The sequence below is a fragment of the Pleurodeles waltl genome, chromosome 6 (assembly GCF_031143425.1).
Source record: "Pleurodeles waltl isolate 20211129_DDA chromosome 6, aPleWal1.hap1.20221129, whole genome shotgun sequence".
NCBI classification, from domain to species: Eukaryota; Metazoa; Chordata; class Amphibia; order Caudata; family Salamandridae; genus Pleurodeles; species Pleurodeles waltl.
The window spans coordinates 1,146,627,942-1,146,648,735 of record NC_090445.1 but is presented as its reverse complement, the minus strand read 5'-3'; the positions used below and the strand labels follow the sequence as shown (position 1 = coordinate 1,146,648,735).

Below are 20,794 nucleotides of genomic sequence, written 5' to 3'. Positions count from 1 at the left end.
GGGAACTGCCTTTTACATTCCACATACTTAGTATATGGTTTGGTCTCACCCTAGGGCCTTCACTATTTGCTATTGGTTTTTCTATTTGCTGTTTTCAATGCTAATCACAGACTTCTAACATGTATACAATAGTGTGTTTACTCACCTACTAGTGGAGTATTGCCTATACTATATTTTAGTATTTTTGTTACTGTAATAAAATACATTTATTTTTGTAACACTGTGTGATTCTTTCATGTGTGTAAGTGCGGTGTGACTGTATTGGTATGGCATAAGCTTTACATGTCTCCTAGATAAGTCCTGGTTGCTCATCCTCATCTACCTCTAGAGAGTCCTGGCTTCGTAGACACTGTCTGTATCTCACTAATAGGGGATAGCTGCTATAAGGTGATAACACCATAGGTGCTCACCACATACCAGGCCAGCTTCCTACACGCCCAACCCATTGCACCCGCTCCTGCATAAATGTTGAATGGTGGGGAGGGGGGAATAAAGAGTCAGTTGTTAATATTATTCAGGTGGAACGCCCTGTAATAAGTGAGCATGTCTGGCAAAGCTATTCTTCCATTGTACTGATTGTGCTTTAGAGTTTTTAGAGCTATCCTGGGGTGTTTAGCATCCTAATGCAGTATTCGCATATTCTCCCCCGCTCCCTCCCTCCTATTGATGTGAAGGTCTCCAGGGGATCCGATAGCACATGTTCTGCAGGGCATAGAGTAGCTTAGTAGAGTGACAATCTTAAACTTGGCTACTCTCCCCATCAGTGTGAGGAGCAGCCCTTGCCACCACTCCATTTCTTCCCTGCAGGATTGCATCACTCTCCCTAGATTTCACTCTAAATATATATCCTTCCTCAATGTCATGAATATGCCTAAATATTTGAATCAATGGGTTGTGTGTGTCAGTTGATGGGGAGAGGAGGTATCTCTAACCTATTTTGCAGACGGTAAAGCACCGATTTGTTCCAGTTAATGCTGCAGCCTGAGTAGCTCCCATAGTCCTCAAACAACTAAAAGTTCAGGAGGAGGGAAATATAAAGAAATATGTCATCTTAAAGGGACATCTTCTCTGCATGTAGTCTCTCCGGAGGTTCTAAAGCCATGAATTCCTGGGGATGGTCACGGACCACACATGCCAATGATTCTGAGTAGGGCAAACAGTAGTGGGGACAGGGGGCAGTTCCTCTCCCGATGGGTATCCCTGAGGATAGTTTGACTGGTGTTTGAGCACAAATTTGCAGTCTCTCGAGGCCAGGTCTCCATCAAGTTTTCACACTCTTCTCGGGGAACCTGGTGCTGACCCAGAAATACTCGACAACTATAGGAACCTCACTGCCATCCCCTTTCTTTCAAAGACCCTAGAAAGATGTGTTGCTAGCCAACCATGGACTACTTTTTTTCTCCTTATTTTTTTTTCTAAACCCTACGTAGATTCCTATTGTATCTTGAGTGATACTGGAGTGCTGATAGGTTTACTTAAAACCTGTACCTCCATGGCAAAAATATTTTCTCTTCTTTGAAGTGAACAAGTAATCCTGGTCTTTGCCAAACCCGAAACGTGTTAATGAACTTGAGGAGGTTTTAATGAAATACAGCATTGGCTGCAGAGGCTCCACAGCAGTTCAGTGGTCGATGGCTATAATGGTAGTACCTTTACCTGCTTTCACTTATGAACCAATACGTACTTGTTTGGACAGGTTATCTCTGCATTCTCTAAGTAGTAAACTGTGGTTTATCTGCTTTAAAGATGTTTCCACTGCTCTGATTATTAGAAAAAAAAAAATGATTGGATGTCAGTCCAAGCAGTATTTATTTATACTTTCCTTTCTTGTTTTTTTTTCTAGTTCTTTTTTTAGTTTTCAACAAAGTGATAACATGCATAATACATGCATGTTATGTAGTTCTGTTGAAATTAAGCCAATGATTTAGATGCTTTGTGACCGTGGATATAGTAAACCATGCCCGTCCAATGTTTCTGTTGTTTAAGTGGTTGTTTCACGCTCTCTCCTCCTATGTCCCCTCTGAATGGCCTCCATGGGGACCATTTCTTCTCTCCTTTTTTAAGCATATCCTGCTTTGGTAGATTGTTTTTTCTGCAAGCATGCACCAATCCATGTTGTCCTGCCAGCCTTGTAGGACCAGTGGCTAAAGCCCCACCCCCCTTTCTTTCATTCCCCCCACTGCTTAATTTCACCTAGCTAACCCTAGGCCCAGTTTACCCACAATCTGATGGTCATCCGTTCATATTCCACATGCAGCATTTGGCTGTGTCCGAAATAGGGCTTTTCCCATCACCACCCATGTTGAGTTGCTAATGGCTGTCCAATATGGTTGTAGTCTCTGACAGCTCCATAAAACATGGATGAAGCTCCCAACCGCGCTGCTGCCATTTAGGCAGACTGCTGCCAGACGGCTGCCCATGGCATGTAGGGCCGTAAGAGAGCGTTACGAACGGTGGAGTATGCGGAGCTGGACTAATCGGAATCTAGAGTTGTCTGTGTGCTTGAAATTTGATTGGTTTCAGATCTTTCAACCTTCAGTCAGCTCTCTATACATACTGCATGAACATTTGGTATTGTGCTGCGTCTGGGGTGCCTTGGCTGTTGTATTTTTTTTACCCCTTGAGGTCTGCTTTCATATGCGGTTTTCTTTCGTTTTTCTGTTTTGAAACAAACGTAAATGGTTTGAAAAGCAGCTCCACCCGTTGTGTACCTAAACTATTTTTTTCTTCATTTCCGTTAAATGTAACCATACTATAAACCACTTCCACACCCGTGCCTCTGCGGTGTTGCCTGGTTGGTGTGAATGTCTGCAGTCCGATCCTGCCCCCGCGTGCGATGTTCTGGATAGTGGTGCCCTGGGAGGTTTTCTTTGTTGCGGTACAGAGGGGTCCGCTTGTGAATGTGTTAAATATGGTCGCGTTTGCCAATTGCATATTTTCTCGAGTGCTGAATTAGCCCTGTGATGCTCAAGCAGGCCTGGTTGACTCTTCCTCCTTATCAGCAGCCCCACCCTACTTTAAAGTGTTATCGTAGCTTGGGAACGCGGGCTAAGTTCCTGAGCCAGATAATACTTACATAAGTTGATGGCATTCTCCATCTACAGTTAGTAATGTTACACCAGCTCCTGCGTCAAAAACGGTTAAATAACTTAAAAAACAAGTACTTTCCTGATAATATAATTTTCCTTTCTAGAAGGTCTTACCTTCAAATTTTCCTCCGGTCTATCTTCAGAAGTTTCCTAAATAAACAATCATTTTCAATGCAACGGGTCTCGCATTTGCTCGAGTTAGAGCTATTAGCGTTGTAAAGAAAAAAAAAACGCAGAGCGATCGCGCTATGTAAAATGCAGCGAAATCAAGCTGCGTGGAAAATAAAGTAATTGGGACCCCAGGATGAAAACATGGAGCCTCACATGTTTTTAGTAGTTTACCGGTGCTGTGTAGGTGGGCTAAACACTGTAAAAGGCTTGAGGTATGCATGCCTTTCACAAACGAAAGCAAGCAGATTTTAAAAGGCAAGCCCACGAACCAATGTAAGTGACTAATGTGACATGGGCATGGTTTGAAGCCCAAAGCGAGATTACAGACTGGACAGAGTTCTTTGTGCTGACCCATAAAAAGGGGCTCATTTACATTTCTGTGTCCATTGATCCCACCCGGTCTTTAACTTTGGGTTCATGTCTTCTTTTTGTAGTCCACAATTGGTAGTTACTAATTTGAAACTCAGTTTTTCGTCATAACTTTTTTCCATCCAGTTCTAAGTTTGTGTAAAAGGACCATTGAGAACCTTCCCTTCTGTTAAAACTGTGCTTGAAGTCTCTACTTGCCTCTACTTGTTTCTCATTCTGAGTACTTCTGAATTGGTATCGCTTTATCAGTGGCTAATTTATTCTTCAGCGCCAAGAAAACCTAATTGTATGATTGTTGCAGTTACTCCGATTTAGGTGTGTTTTGTTTCCTATACTTTAACGATATTATGTGTTCAACCTTAATGACGATGTGCATAATTTGCGAGGTGATTGTTACATGTAAGGAACTTTTTCTTCTGTTGTCTTGCTAATTTTTTCGTGAAAAAAAGTCTTGTTAAATGTTATACGGGCCTGTGCTTAGTCAACTCATCAGTTGTTCAGAATTTGACTTGAATTGAAGCAACGTCTCTTTTGTGTCTTTTTCAATTCACTTTTTTAATATGTTTATCTTCTCTGACTACATCCCGATGACTCGGAGAAACTATTTAACTGGACAGTGGCATTTAAGTGACGAGGAGCACGATATTGCCAAATAGTGAAGAACAAAAGTAACATAAGTAGATACCTTTTGCATAATTAAAAAGTATTAAGTTGAGCTAAAAGCACCCTTTGGCAGTAACCAGAGCTCTTGTAATCACACCAAACAAATGAAAGGAGAGGAGATTAACCTCTGTCCTTTACCCCGGTCATCTTCTTCAGAAGCATTTGATTGGGTAGCTTGCTTTTGTAATAGTTGCATGTTCATAACAGACATTTATAATTCAGGCCATGTATCAAATACAGTAAGAAGAGGCACTGCATGGTGTAATCCCTTGACTAATATAATTGAATGTGGCTTTCCATTATCAACCTCATGACAAACACCGTAGGAAGAGGCACTGTAGTGCTCAATTTAGCACATCCTCTTTAAGCAGATATCTATTTTGTGAAGGTTCTAGAGAGGTCTAGTTGTCACTTTTAAATTTGTAATTTTAGGTTTAGTATAGTTGTTTGTAAACAGGTGTTTCAATTCTTTTTAAAAGTCAAAGCGCTTAGCTTTCATTGAATGTTACTCTGTTCTTTGCACAGTGAAGAGTTTCTGACACGCACAGGATTCCTTCTCTAAATTTCAAATTGCTTTACCGTGCTTCTCTGAGGATCCAATGCCCAAAAGTTTATTTGGGACTGAGTTTGGGGTCCAGTAGTAAGCAAGTACAATGATTCTAGAAGTAAACGACTCCATGTGTTAAAGTTGCACTCCAGTAATCCTCAAGAGTGTTAAATAGGTGCATAAGTGCAGGGATTCGTGATTAAGCGAATTATGAGTTATGGAGTGCCTGGACAGATAGATGAGCCCCTGCATTGATGGAGGCATTGAGACACTTAGTTATAAGCCATATCTGATGGCTCCGTAAGTGCTTGTTTGGTTTTCTTGCATTTGTACTTTCTGATCCTTTGTTACACAGTTGCTTTCTTTCTCTCTGGCAGGAACCACAGACATTACTTTAACATGTTTTCTGCCATTTGGTGAATGTAATTGGCACCTTGTTAGCAGTGAACCTTTTGTTTATTAATCTAGAATGGAATATAACGCCGAGATTCCTGGCAGTAGGTAATGTCGTGTGGATCACAGAGAGCCATTCTCACGAAGACTGGATTTAAAATCTGGCTATTTATTTCTCTGACTTAAGAGCAAAGAAATAACGAACTCTGATCTGCCTTTCTGCTGTTTTCGGAGACCTGAAAGAGGATTTGAAGTTGTTGCTGTCTACAGTCTAAAGGAGACTGGTGATGTTCTTGGACATTCAATCAGTATTTCTTCTGCACATGTTTCTGGACTATTAATTACCCTGGATATCTGCGCTTTCATTGAGAGTGGAGAACAAAGACGTTTTTCCTGTGAGTTGAACAAAAAGACTATTGGGCGATGTAAAGGGTTGACAGCATTCAATATATTGTTTTAATGAATCTATAAAATGGCTCATTTAGTTAAACACTCGTTGCTGACTTCTCTATTAGACATGGAGGTGATGAGTTGTAGCCGAAGACAGGCCAATTCAGACGTTCATTCTGCTGATGCAAAATTGAGGATCATTAACCCCTTCGCTGCCAGGCCTTTTCCCCCCTCCTGTGCCGGGCCTTTTTTTGCCTATTTGGGGCAGTTCGCGCTTAGGCCCTCATAACTTTTTGTCCACATAAGCTAACCAAGCCAAATTTGCGTCCTTTTTTTCCAACATCCTAGGGATTCTAGAGGTACCCAGACTTTGTGGGTTCCCTTGAAGGAGGCCAAGAAATTGGCCAAAATACAGTGAAAATTTCGTTTTTTTCAAAAAAAATTGAAAAAGTGGCTGCAGAAGAAGGCTTGTGGTTTTTCCCCTGAAAATGGCATCAACAAAGGGTTTGCGGTGCTAAACTCAGCAGCTTCCCAGCTTTCAGGAACAGGCAGACTTGAATCAGAAAACCCAATTTTTCAACACAATTTTGGCATTTTACTGGGGCATACCCCATTTGTGCAATTTTTTGTGCTTTCAGCCTCCTTCCAGTCAGTGACAGGAATGGTCATGAAACCAATGCTGGATCCCAGAAACCTAAACATTTCTGAAAAGTAGACAAAATTCTGAATTCAGCAAGGGGTCATTTGTGTAGATCCTACAAGGGTTTCCTACAGAAAATAACAGCTGAAAAAGAAAAATATTGAAATTGAGGTGAAAAAACCATCAATTTTTCTCTACGTTTTACTCTGTAACTTTTCCCTGCAATGTCAGATTATCGAAAGCAATATACCGTTACGTCTGCTGGACTCCTCTGGTTGCGGGGATATATAGGGCTTGTAGGTTCATCAAGAACCCGAGGAACCCAGAGCCAATAAATGAGCTGCACCCTGCAGTGCGTTTTCATTCTATACCGGGTATACAGCAATTCATTTGCTGAAATATAAGGAGTAAAAAATTGCTATCAAGAAAACCTTTGCATTTCCAAAAAGGGCACAAGATAAGGTGTTGAGGAGCAGTGGTTATTTGCACATCTCTGAATTCCGGGGTGACCATAGTAGCACGTGAATTACAGGGAATTTCTCAAATAGATGTCTTTTTTACACACACTCCTATATTTGGAAGGAAAAAATGTAGAGAAAGACAAGGGGCAATAGTACTTGTTTTGCTAATCTATGTTCCCCCAAGTCTCCCGATAAAAATGGTACCTCACTTGTGTGGGTAGGCCTAGCACCCGCGACAGGATATGCCCCAAAACACAACATGGACACATCACAGAAAACAGAGCTGTTTTTAGCAAAGTGACTACCTGTAGATTTTGGCCTCTAGCTCAGCCGCCACCTAGGGAAACCTACCAAACCTGTGCATTTCTGAAAACTAGAGACCTAGGGGAATCCAAGGAGGGGTGACTTGTGTGGCTCGGACCAGGTTCTGTTACCCAGAATCCTTTGCAAACCTCAAAATTTGGCTAAAAAAACACATGTTCCTCACATTTCTGTGGCAGAAAGTTCTGGAATCTGAGAGGAGCCACAAATTTCCTTCCACCCAGCGTTCCCCCACGTCTCCCGATAAAAATGATACCTCACTTGTGTGGGTAGGCCTAGCGCCCGCGACAGGATATGCCCCAAAACACAACGTGGACATATCACAGAAAACAGAGCTGTTTTTAGCAAAGTGACTACCTGTAGATTTTGGCCTCTAGCTCAGCCGCCACCTAGGGAAACCTACCAAACCTGTGCATTTCTGAAAACTAGAGACCTAGGGAAATCCAAGGAGGGGTGACTTGCGGGGCTCGGACCAGGTTCTGTTACCCAGAATCCTTTGCAAACCTCAAAATTTGGCTAAAAATACACGTTACTCACATTTCTGTGGCAGAAAGTTCTGGAATCTGAGAGGAGCCACAAATTTCCTTCTACCCAGCGTTCCCCCAAGTCTCCCGATAAAAATGATACCTCACTTGTGTGGGTAGGACTAGCGCCCACGAAAGGAAAGGGCCCAAAACACAACGTGGACACATCACATTTTTTTATAAAAAGCAGTGCCTACCTGTGGATTTTGGCCTGTAGCTCAGCCGACACCTGAGGAAACCTAGCAAACCAGTGCATTTTTGAAAACTAGAAACCCAGGGGAATCCAAGATGGGGTGACTTGGGGGGCTCTGACCAGGTTATGTTACCCAGAATCCTTTGCAAACATCAAAATTTGGCCCAAAAAACACTTTTTCCTCTCATTTCGGTGACAGAAAGTTCTGGAATCTGAGAGGAGCCACAAATTTCCTTCCACCCAGCGTTCCCCTAAGTCTCTCGATAAAAATGGTACATCACTTCTGTGGGTAGGCCTAGCGCCCACAAAAGGAAATGGCCCAAAACACAACGTGGACACAACATATTTTTTCACAGAAAACAGAGGTGTTTTTTGCAAGGTGCCTACCTGTGGTGTTTGGCCTGTAGCTCAGCCGGGGGGGGGGGGCAGAAATGCCCTAAAATAAATTTGCCCCCCCAACCCCCACCCTCCCCCGCCGGGAGCGACCCTTGCCTACGGGGTCGCTCCCCCTGCGTGACATTGGCACCCAAAAACAAATCCCCGGTGCCTAGTGGTTTCTGCCCCCTTGGGGGCAGGTTGACCTAAACTCAGCCAATCTGCCCCCAAGGGGGGCAGAAATGGCCTAAATACAATTTGTCCCCCAGGGGAGCGACTTTTGCCTGATGGGTCGCTCCCCATCTCTAAAAAAAAAAAAAAAAAAAGAAAAAAAAAAAGAAAAATTCCCCTGGCGCCTAGAGGTTTCTGCCCCCCCCCCCCCCCCGGGGGCAGTTCGGCCTAATAATAGGCCGATCTGTCCCCCGGGGGGGCAGAAATGGCCTAAAATAAATTTGCCCCCCCAACCCCCACCCCCCCCCCCCCGGGAGCGACCCTTGCCTACGGGGTCGCTCCCCCTGCGTGACATTGGCGCCAAAAAACAAATCCCCGGTGCCTAGTGGTTTCTGCCCCCTTGGGGGCAGATTGACTTAAAATTGGCCAATCTGCCCCCAGGGGGGCAGAAATGGTCTAAATACAATTTGCCCCCCCCAGGGGAGCGACCCTTGCCTGATGGGTCGCTCCCCATCTCTAAAAAAAGAAACAACAAAAAAAAAAACACAAAAAACAAATTGCCCTGGCGCCTAGAGTGTTCTGCCCCCCCCCCGGGGGGCAGTTCGGCCTAATAATAGGCCGATCTGTCCCCCGGGGGGGCAGAAATGGCCTAAAATAAATTTGCCCCCCCAACCTCCACCCCCCCCCGGGAGCGACCCTTGCCTACGGGGTCGCTCCCCCTGCGTGACATTGGCGCCAAAAAACAAATCCCCGGTGCCTAGTGGTTTCTGCCCCCTAGGGGGAAGATTGACCTAAAATTGGCCAATCTGCCCCCAGGGGGGCAGAAATGGTCTAAATACAATTTGCCCCCCCCAGGGGAGCGACCCTTGCCTGATGGGTCGCTCCCCATCTCTAAAAAAAGAAACAACAAAAAAAAAAACACAAAAAAAAAATTGCCCTGGCGCCTAGAGTGTTCTGCCCCCCCCCCCGGGGGCAGTTCGGCCTAATAATAGGCCGATCTGTCCCCCGGGGGGGCAGAAATGGCCTAAAATAAATTTGCCCCCCCAACCTCCACCCCCCCCCGGGAGCGACCCTTGCCTACGGGGTCGCTCCCCCTGCGTGACATTGGCGCCAAAAAACAAATCCCCGGTGCCTAGTGGTTTCTGCCCCCTAGGGGGCAGATTGACCTAAAATTGGCCAATCTGCCCCCAGGGGGGCAGAAATGGTCTAAATACAATTTGCCCCCCCAGGGGAGCGACCCTTGCCTGATGGGTCGCTCCCCATCTCTAAAAAAAGAAACAACAAAAAAAAAAAACACAAAAAAAAAATTGCCCTGGCGCCTAGAGTGTTCTGCCCCCCCCCCCCCGGGGGCAGTTCGGCCTAAAAATAGGCCGATCTGTCCCCCGGGGGGGCAGAAATGGCCTAAAATAAATTTGCCCCCCCCCCGGGAGCGACCCTTGCCTACGGGGTCGCTCCCCCTGCATGACATTGGCGCCAAAAAACAAATCCCCGGTGCCTTGTGGTTTCTGCCCCCTTGGGGGCAGATTGACCTAAAATTGGCCAATCTGCCCCCAGGGGGGCAGAAATGGTCTAAATACAATTTGCCCCCCCAGGGGAGCGACCCTTGCCTGATGGGTCGCTCCCCATCTCTAAAAAAAGAAACAACAAAAAAAAAAACACAAAAAAAAATTGCCCTGGCGCCTAGAGTGTTCTGCCCCCCCCCGGGGGCAGTTCGGCATAATAGGCCGATCTGTCCCCCGGGGGGGCAGAAATGGCCTAAAATAAATTTGCCCCCCCAACCCCCACCGCCCCCCCGGGAGCGACCCTTGCCTACGGGGTCGCTCCCCCTGCGTGACATTGGCGCCAAAAAACAAATCCCCGGTGCCTAGTGGTTTCTGCCCCCTTGGGGGCAGATTGACCTAAAATTGGCCAATCTGCCCCCAGGGGGGCAGAAATGGTCTAAATACAATTTGCCCCCCCAGGGGAGCGACCCTTGCCTGATGGGTCGCTCCCCATCTCTAAAAAAAGAAACAAAAAAAAAAAAAAACACAAAAAAAAAATTGCCCTGGCGCCTAGAGTGTTCTGCCGATCTGTCCCCCGGGGGGGCAGAAATGGCCTAAAATAAATTTGCCCCCCCACCCCCCCCCCCGGGAGCGACCCTTGCCTACGGGGTCGCTCCCCCTGTGTGACATTGGCGCCAAAAAACAAATCCCCGGTGCCTAGTGGTTTCTGCCCCCTTGGGGGCAGATTGACCTAAAATCGGCCAATCTGCCCCCAGGGGGGCAGAAATGGTCTAAATACAATTTGCCCCCCAGGGGAGCGACCCTTGCCTGATGGGTCGCTCCCCATCTCTAAAAAAAAAAAAAAAAAAAAAAAAAAAAAAAAGAAAAAAAAAAAAACACAAAAAAAAAATTTGCCCTGGCGCCTAGAGGTTTCTTCCCCCCCTGGGGGCAGATCGGCCTAATAATAGTAGGCCGATCTGCCCCCAGGGGGGGGCAGAAAAGGCCTTCCCAAAAAATTGCCCCCCCTGGGAGCGACCCTTGCCAAAGGGGTCGCTTTGTTGCGTGACATTCGCGCGCAAAAACAAACTCCCTGGTGTCTAATGGTTTCTGCCCCCCTTGGGGGCAGATTGGCCTTATCAAAATAGGCCAATCTGCCCCCAAGGGGGGCAGAAATGGCCTAAATATATATTGCCCCGTAGGGGAGCGACCCTTGCCTAAGGGATCGCTCCCCACCTAAAAAAAAAGAATTCATCACAAAAAAAAAAAAAATCCCAGACTTGGGGGGGGTGGGGGGGAACCCCACAGAGGGAGCGAGAGCGCTCCCTCTGGGCTGTGTGCCGAGGACGTAGTGGTTACGTCCTCGGCACAGCAGCACTGTGCCGCAGGACGTAACCACTACGTCCGCGGCACAGAAGGGGTTAAATTTAGTCTTGGTAACACCTGCTGATTACATCTCAATAAAAAAAAGTAAAAGAATGGAGAGAGAAAGAAAGTGGGAGTAAGGACGCTAACTATTTTTAACACATGGGTAGTGGGTGTGGCTGAGGGGATGTTAGGTATGCAGATAAGGCACTTGTGTCTCTCTCCGACGCTGGCCCCCCTCTGCACAGCTGGTCAGCAGTAGTTATATACAAGGAGGATTTAAAGTGGAGGTTGCCCCGGCTTAAATAGTTTAAAATTCTATATGGTGTAGCTATCAATAAGAGGTTTCCACTTTGAAGATCCAGCATCATAGACAATTGTCATTTTTGTCTCTTTCTCGGTTGTCACTTGGGCCCACTTGAGACAATCCCATTATTCATAGCTTTTCCTTTCTAATTCGTCATATTCTACTGAATGTGCTAATGTAGCTAAGCTTTTGATCAAGTATTTTAATACAATTGAGTCTTCTAGTTTGTTAGCTATGATTAGCACGCAAACTGTTGGTTGAATGGTTGTCCAAATGGAGAAGCATGCGGTTTATGAAAGACAGACCGATTTGGACCTGCAGTGAAGGTTACGAAATGATTATTTATGGTAATGACAGCTAACTATCCAAAAGTATAAATTTTGAAACTTGCTTGGTGTTTAAAAAAAAAAAAAAATCATACTGTGGCCAATTTTAATCATTTTCAATCTATCACCAGCATGTGATCTACAGCACCATATGCTACTAATGAAGTAAGCCACTTAAATGTAGCCATTGGTTTTCAACTTGTAGTGCTGTAGAGTTGCATGTGTCCTACCAACCCCCCAGAGTGTGAGCATACAACAAAATTTCTGGTACTGCAATATTTTTCCATAGTGTCATATGCTTTTACTCCAGCTAATGAGCATGCTCATACTTTACATCTCTACACTAGCACTTATCAGAACCCTAATTTAAGGTGTAGTCTGTCCTGGCGCATTCTGGATTTCATGGTAGTCATCACATGTCAGTTCAAAAACAAAACTACGACAAAGAAAAACAAGTTGCAACATCCATACTGAACACTAAATGGCAAGAGTGTGCACACATTGTGAATCTACAACACTACAAGTTGCAAATAGATTGTTACAGCAAGATACATTATCCTTTTTCTGATGGTTTGTTTTGTTATATTACTTGAAGCAATATAAATTGTTCATGGTACTACTTTGTTTAAGTGTCTGTCTCAAAGTAAGTGTCCTCCCAAGTTATCCAGAATTTAGCAAACTTGGAGGAAAATGCAGTTCACTGTTGTGTTGCCTTCATTGGCTGCTTGAAGACCATGTTTGTGTATATTGCGAATCGTGGCTATCAGTCTGTTCTGAAGTACCACCCAACATTTAAAACAGGATTCGTAAGAAGAATCGGCTATGTTGTGGAATTTTGCTTTCCTCTTTTAATATTATTTGATTAACATATTTTCCTAACTTTTCTATACAGGTTGGCCCGTTGTTAAACACCATGATTAAGGGGCGTTATGATGAACAATTGAACTAACCGGATTACTGAACGTGTATAACTATTGTGACTGCCACAACTTCAGTCACTGGTTTTCTTCTTTTGAGAAGCTTTGTGAAGGAGTTACTGGATCAATCGAAGATGTGCCCCGATACTGTACTCGGTTACCAATTAAAGACTTGATGGAGGGCCTGGTTTCCCAACTTCAAGTGATCTAAAGAAAATCAACTGGCCTTTCTCTTTGTTTTCTTTCGGCTCTTAAAATCAAGGCAGAAGATGCAAAGTTAACTGACACTCCAAAGAGTTTGTGGGCTTGTTGCTGCTTTCATAGAAAGGCTCAGAGATTCTGGCAAGTTGAATGTTTTTTTATGTCTAATTTAAGTGAGACGTTTTAATTCATTTGTTGATCATTTTCTGTTTGAAAGTCCAGCTAGATGATTTTTTTTTTTTTTTTTTTTTTTTAACTGTTCCATTTGTAACCGGTTTACTTTTTACCCCGAAGCGATAGAACCGTTGATGGCCATTTCTAATCTAAAATAGGCTAGACTGCCTTTTCATCCTGATTAAACTCCTCGGCTGTTTGTGGGTTCTTTGGTGTCCATACCTTCGAAAAATGGTTGCAGTTGTAATGAAAAGCAAAGCAAGAATTCTTCACCTTCATCATTTCTGCGCTTTGGCATGTAGCCTGCAACTCAGTGCGAGTAGGAATTTTTGGATATAGCGTGTGCCAAGAGAGGAGGTGCGAAGGTGGATGAATAGACCTATTTTTACACCTGGTACTTATTGAAGCACTAGACTGCAATCAGTGTGTGCGTGTATGTGCCACATCACGCATATTTTACATGTTTAAAAAAGCACTTCATGATCTCGTGCCCTCGTGAGGCAATATTCCTTTTAGGATTTGTAGACCTGATGCAGAGTTGAACCTATTTGGATACGAAATGTGTATCGAAAATCTGAATGAATATATCCGGACACCGACCACGGTCTACTTTGACGCTAGCCTGAAGATCACAAAAGGAGTAGCGGACGCAGGACTGTCAGTTGAGAAAGACATACTCATTAGCTATGCTCTGGGGGAAAAAAAATATATATATTTGTCGTGATCTGTGCTATGCCTGCCATAAGTCATTGCCACGTTTGTGTAAATTTCACACTGAGGAGGGTGGATTTGTTCTGTATTGCAGGATGATATGATGTAAACAGTGCCTCGCACTGACAGCCTTGACTTAACCGCATGCCTGATTAAGGAAATGCCTGGAGTGTAATGCATTAGTCACATTTCTCTCTACATGGTTGTCCTTGCCTTTGACCTGTGGAATAAAGATACAAGGAGGAAGTGTCAACGATTTGCAATACTGTGCAATTGTTTTAAATGTTGCTCTACAATGATTTTTTTTTTCTTTTTTTTCTCACAGCTGTTTCCTTTTGTGCACCCACTAGATAGACCCTTTTTAAATAATGTCACATAAACACATGCATGATTTATTAAAATAACATTAATATGTCTGAGATGCGTTTTCTTTACACCTCATGTGTCCGAATCTGGTCTTGACGTAAAATAAAATCTAAATATAGAAGCATTTTAGTAGTTAGAAATGTGCTCAGTGAAAATGGAAACTGTTCGTAGAATCTGCTAGCCCGTAGCTCACGGAAGCCAATACCTTCGCGATATAATACACAGTGCAGGTTACAGCGGATAAAGGTGGAAATATAGTGATTTTGAACCGTGCAGATTATGAGCAGGAGATACATACACAACTAAATGATGAAAATTATTATGAGAGGGTAGTCTCTAATCCTATTAACACCATGACTAAAGATATAAACAATATGCTGAAGAAATGGAGAGAGAGGGAACTACTGGATGAGGATGAATATTTATATCTTCAGGTATATCGTCCTAAATATCCTTGCATATATACGCTACCTAAGATTCATAAACAATCTGTATTTCCACCTGGAAGACCAATAGTCTCGGGTGTAGGTGGTCCTACAGAAAGATTGTCGGAATTTGTAGACACTTTCTTACAATCTTTTGTTCATAATCTACCTTCCTATATTAAAGACACGAAACATATACTAAGTATACTTTCAGATATACAATGGGATACAGGTATGATCATGGTCACCCTAGATGTGGTGGCATTATATACAAGTATACAACATAAATTTGGTATTCAAGCATTAGAACATGTATTGTATAAGAGGTCTGCCAGTCTGATGGAACATACGAAGATGATAATTAGTATGATAGAGTTTATACTCAACAATAACTATTTTCTATTTAAAAATGACTGGTATAAACAAAAACAGGGTGTAGCCATGGGATCAAAATTTTCCCCCTCATATGCTAACTTGTTTATGGGGTGGTTCGAGGAAATTTGGATATGGGGCCCAAATGCAGCGAAATGGCACACCCATATTTTATATTGGGGACGATACATCGATGATTGTTTTAGGTTATGGACAGGAGATGTGAGTACACTGGAGGATTTTTGTGAATATCTAAATAGTAATGATGTGAATATCAAGCTCACATATAAACATAGTGAGATATGCTTGGAATTTTTGGACGTGGAACTGTTCGTCGAAGATAATAAAATAGAGAGTAGATTGTATCGTAAACCAACCTCATGTAACAATATACTGCATTCCACCAGTGCTCATCCACAGCATCAGATTGAGGCGATACCGCTTGGAGAAATGATTAGAGCAAGAAGAAATTGCAATAAAAATAGTGACTTCCTTCAGGAAATAGATAATATGGGACGGAGATTTTTAGCCAGGGGATACTCCGAGAACATTATTAGGAAATCCATGCAGAAAGTGAGGAAAATGTCACGCAGACAGACACTAGGTCAAGATACACAAGAGGGTGACACCCAAGTTAAAGATGAGGATCAGAAGATTAGGATTATTTTAGATTACAGTGAGAAATCTAAGAGACTGATTAGGAGTATGAAAAAATACTGGTCAATATTAACTCAGGATGATGTACTCAAGAAGTACATTGGTAATAGACCTGATGTTGTATATAGAAGGGGTAATACCCTCAATAATATATTGAGCCCAAGCTATCCATTGGAGAGAAAGAATTTTGATTGGCTAGGGAAGCGCAATTTAGGTTTTTTTTAAATGTGGTTCATGCACAGTTTGCAAATGGGCTTGGCAGCCCAAGAAGGAATTTGTGGATTGCTATGGTAACCCAGTGTCTATTAAATCACATATAGACTGTAACACGAAGTTTGTGATATATATGATTATATGTAAATGTGATAAGATATATATAGGTAGTACGATACGTCCGTTAAAGGTCAGAATCTCCGAACACTGGAGGGCAATTAATTTAGAGGACGAACGCTACCCCATAGCTTCACATATGAAGATATGCCAAGCACAGGCTAAATATAAAATGTTAAATTTTTTTGGTTTTGACCATTGTGCAGTTAACCCACGTGGCGGAAATAGGGAATTAGCCCTTAGTAGAAAGGAGTCATATTGGATTTTGAAGTTAAGAGCTGTAGAGCAGGGTTTAAATACTGACTATGAAATGGAGTACTTCCTGAGAGATACATAATGAATATTTGGAGGTTATTATTTATGTATTAGATACGGGTGGGCTATGCTTTACTGCATTGCAATTAATTTCAAGTCTAACCCTACCTACTGACACAGTGTATTATCAAAATTGGGATACATAACACATAGGGTTCCACGTAAAATAATGTGATACTAACATATCTGGGGCTAAATACAGTCACAAGTTAAGATAATTGAATAATAATAGGGTCAGTCTTATGATGATTTCATTATAGTACTTGGAAATTAAGATACAAGCTCCTAATCTTAGGAACGATGTGGAGCCCCAATATTATTTAAAATAGTGCAAACTCGCCGAATAATGGAGTCTTTCTTCTTTTTCTACTAATGGGAAACACATGGACGCTCCTACGTTGTTGTCCGTCATTTATTTCTACATCTGATAGATGTATATAACGCTGGCAGCCGAGGCGCGGCGGCTTATAGATATTGGAAGACGGACAGAGTAGCGTACTCGCGTGGCGATGTAATAACACTAAATAGCGGTAAGATGTTAAATAGAGCTCAACTACAGATATCATATGATATAAAATTAGTGGAGAATATAAGAACGTATCTCGAATTTTATTTTATCAGAGGACCGTATAAGGGTTAATAGAGGACAAGGGATACATCAACAATTTAACAAGTGGAGCAATCTTGAAAGGTAGGATTGCAGCATGGATTAAGCTCACATGAATGTTATAAGAGGCATTGTTTGAGTAGTAGGAGGGAAATGGTCACGTTTGAACATCACTAAAAAACATGCTTGTTCACAGGAGTGTGTTGAGTCACAGATAATAGTATGCTCACCCAGGTTTGTTATAATCACAAAGGACACATATTATGGGGTCTAATAAAATTTATCTTGTAACATTTGGGTTCTCACAGCACACTTATTTAGACATATATGTAAATATTTTATAATTACAAGATATACTATAAGAGTATATATGTAAATATTGTTGTAGGAGTCCTGATGAAATCCATGGGCACTCCCGGGATGAAACACGTGTTGACAGCGGGACGATGGGATGGATACTTATTCATGGATAATCTTTGAAAGGACTACATTCATTTTGGATATTGATGAACATTTGGGATTCAAATTGTGCAACTGTGAAACAATAATATTTCAGTGTGGAAGCAATAATATTTCAATGTGGAAATCAGGACAATTGGATGAAAATAATTTTTATGAACTTTACATTTATAATACCGGTGTGATGGAACTTTCCTTTGATTGTGTTAAATTCTGATGTACTAATTTTTTTCGGAGTGTGTATAATTTCATGCAGTTAATTATTATGACAACTCACTGATCGTTATGTAATTTCATTGAATTATTGCATGTGTGCGAATACCGTTTATTAGACTATAGGTAACATTGGGTTACTTCCTTTGGGGAGATTGGAGGGTGCAACCCCAGTATTTGGCACCATGCACTATAATATAATTGTTGCTTTATCGATGGAGGCAGGAGCGCCATATCACTCCTAATTCACCCCCACATTTAGATTTACACCTCCCCTGTTCTGAAGCTATTTGGGATGTCACGCTTGTAGTGTTTTTATTTTTTATTTTTTTTTTATTGCTCTTTCATGTTTATCTGACTACTTCTGCAGATGGTCCCAAATTGGGAGTTTTACATCCCCTACGTTTTTTTTTTTAGAAAGTTAAAAATCTTCGCCACAGTTATTTTTGTTTAAATTGCTTCAGTTATGAAACTATGTATTTACTAAGGTTTTTCATTCATGCAGTTGCATTCAGTATGTAGTGTTCTTTGTAAGTATGCAGTTAATCTTTTATTCTCTTTGAACACCAAATACAGAAGCTAGAAAAGAATGTTGCTGTAGATTTGGAATTCGTGCCCTGGGCAGATTAAAGGTTGGGTGCAAAAAATGCTATTAGCTTTGACAGACAAACATCCCTTTGTGCTGTTAAATTTGAACATATGTTTAATAGTGATTTCTGTGACGTACACAAATGGCAAAATGCAAAACTGAAATATAGTTTGACTAGATATTGTACAGAAGGGCAATAACGCCCACCTAAGTGTTTGTTTTTTATCAAAACACAACAATCTTGTTATTCTGAGGAACTTGCATTTGAATTTGCACAACACATGGTCTTCCTCTGGATAATCATTTGCACCTTACTAATTTTTGACCTTCTTAATTAAGGTGAGGTGTCAGGCCACACCCACTGTGTAATGTTCACAAGGGTATGGGACTAAGAAAATCTTATATTTTCACGATTTATTTTTTCAAATTTCAGCATTTTCTATGGAATTAATTGTACAAAGTGTTAATGGAAACAGTGAACTTTTAGAAAAATGATATTAGATCTGTTCCTGAAACACCTGTTTTGAGTTTCCTAATATTCATACAGAATTCAAGATGCAGAAGACCTGTTTGATACCCCCTTTTGATTGCGAACAGTAGAGCATAATCGATACTATTATAACTTTGAGATTTGGTAATGACATTTGTTTTTCTTTCTTTTTTTAATTATCAATTGCAGCTTCCAAATGAAGGACGGACTTTAACAATTGTATTTCAAAACGTGCGTTGACTCCTGTATAAATACTGGTTAATATTATTAAATACATGAATATGATGCATGATCTAATTATTGCTTGACAATAACAGTGGGTCTCAAAACATAAGAGCAGTGGCCATAGTTTGTACAAAAGAGGCACTTAAACCCTTGTGTTTTTTTTGTGTTTTTTTTTAACCTGACCACTAGAGGTGTCTGCTTTTCACTAGTTGCACCCCAGATCTCTCAGTGCATCCTTCTGTGAAGACGTGGATAGCTAAGAGTTGACACTGACTAGACATCACCTGTTAATGTGTAGAACTGCTTTAGGCTGTAACTCGGTCCTGGGTGCCTCACATCTTAAACCACTATGCACACTCATACCAGGCACACCCTAAGTTCACACTCACATGGCTTAGACCCAGAACCTCGACCACATCCCACTCATAAGCATATATAGTCTATTTACATCTAAGCACCCTTTTAGTCCTGTTGATGAATGCACGTTCTGAAAGTCTCTTGTTAAATACATTACAGATCATTTCCTTATAGAATACAAATACCTAGAAATATCTGACACCACATGAATGTCTATTTTTGATGCCCTTGCCCGTCAAGCTGCTCTATCCAGCACACTAGCCACTTACTCAAGATCAATGATATACTCGCTGTTATCTGCAAGTACACCTTGCTATGCATCCTACATGAATCCTCAGTAGTCATGTCAGACAATGTTTTTACATTTCTCGCTCTTAGCATCTCAAATAGCCATCCCAATGTACACCAGGTTCCAACAAGGACTTTGCCGAAGAAATCTCAGGCATCATCACGTCTTTCTCATTTCAGCACAGATATTTCACATTGATATAAAATGTCAACCTCCTTTGAGATTGAAACACTAAGAAATTTTATGAATCCCTCTAATTCCATCAACATCCTGGGTAGCAAGCAATACCTTTGATTTCATCATAACTCCTCATTCTAGTGCCTGTCACTGTTGTTGGACACTGATAATCGGACCATTGCATCCCCGTTGCAGCTTCTCTCCAATGCACTGACTTATCTATAACCTATAATCTATAACTATATTAACAGATTGAACACAAGTTGTTAGCGTGCCACCGTACTTCTCAGAAGTTCGCAAACTCCTCTGTGGAGTGCATCAAGGTTAATCGCTCAGCCCACTCTAATCAGTGCATGTGTGTTCTCTCTGGCCAACATTATACACACACGACAACTGCACGTTCTCTGACACTGATGACACACAACCAATTCTCTCTTAGACAAGACCCCCTACACAGAAAACAGGTTCACCAAGTGCAGTAACTGAATGAAAGACCGCTGTCTCAGGCTCAACACCAACAAGACAGAAGTAGTGATCTTTGTCCAGGACACCTAACAGGGGACTACAACTGAAGACTTGCAAAATCTGGAACCATGCTCACAACAGGAACCTCGGAATCCTCATCAGCAGCAAACTGGATATGACTGCACATGTCATTGCTGTCACTTGATCCTGTTTCCACATCCTTAAGATGCTGAAGATCCTCATATATCTCCCAAACAACACAAGAAAAGCTGTGACCCTGCCCTATTCTTCAGTAAGTTGTACTATGTGAACATCCTTTATCCCAGGATCACCAAGCAACTCACCAGAAGGCTACAAACCATCCAGAACTCTGCAGCTAGACTTATCGTCCACCTCCCTCACAAAATTCACATCACACCACACCTCTGGGAGCTGTACTGGCTCTTAATAAACAAACACGCTAATTTCATATTCCTCAAACACTTTAAATGCATGCAGGATCTTGATAAGTGGATGAGGCAGAACTGGCTGAAGCTTAACACAAATAAGACGGAGATTGTTTTGTTTGGTTGTAGTAAGGAGCTGTGGAGTTCGCGATGGTGGCCTGAGGAATGTGGAAAGCCACCGGCCCCGTGCGTGGCTACCAGAAATTTGGGAGTGATTTTCGATGGC

General features: G+C 42.2%; 1 protein-coding gene across 1 annotated transcript in view; it reads left to right on the top strand.

Moving 5' to 3' along the window:
* Positions 1-14,202, top strand: part of HIF1AN (hypoxia inducible factor 1 subunit alpha inhibitor) — a 160,139-nt gene extending 145,937 nt beyond the window's left edge. The window contains exon 8 of the mRNA XM_069240360.1: positions 12,676-14,202. Within this exon, the coding sequence (XP_069096461.1) occupies positions 12,676-12,732 (57 nt within the window). The 3' untranslated portion in view covers positions 12,733-14,202. The remainder of the gene's footprint in view (positions 1-12,675) is intronic.
* Positions 14,203-20,794: the final 6,592 nt, after the last annotated feature.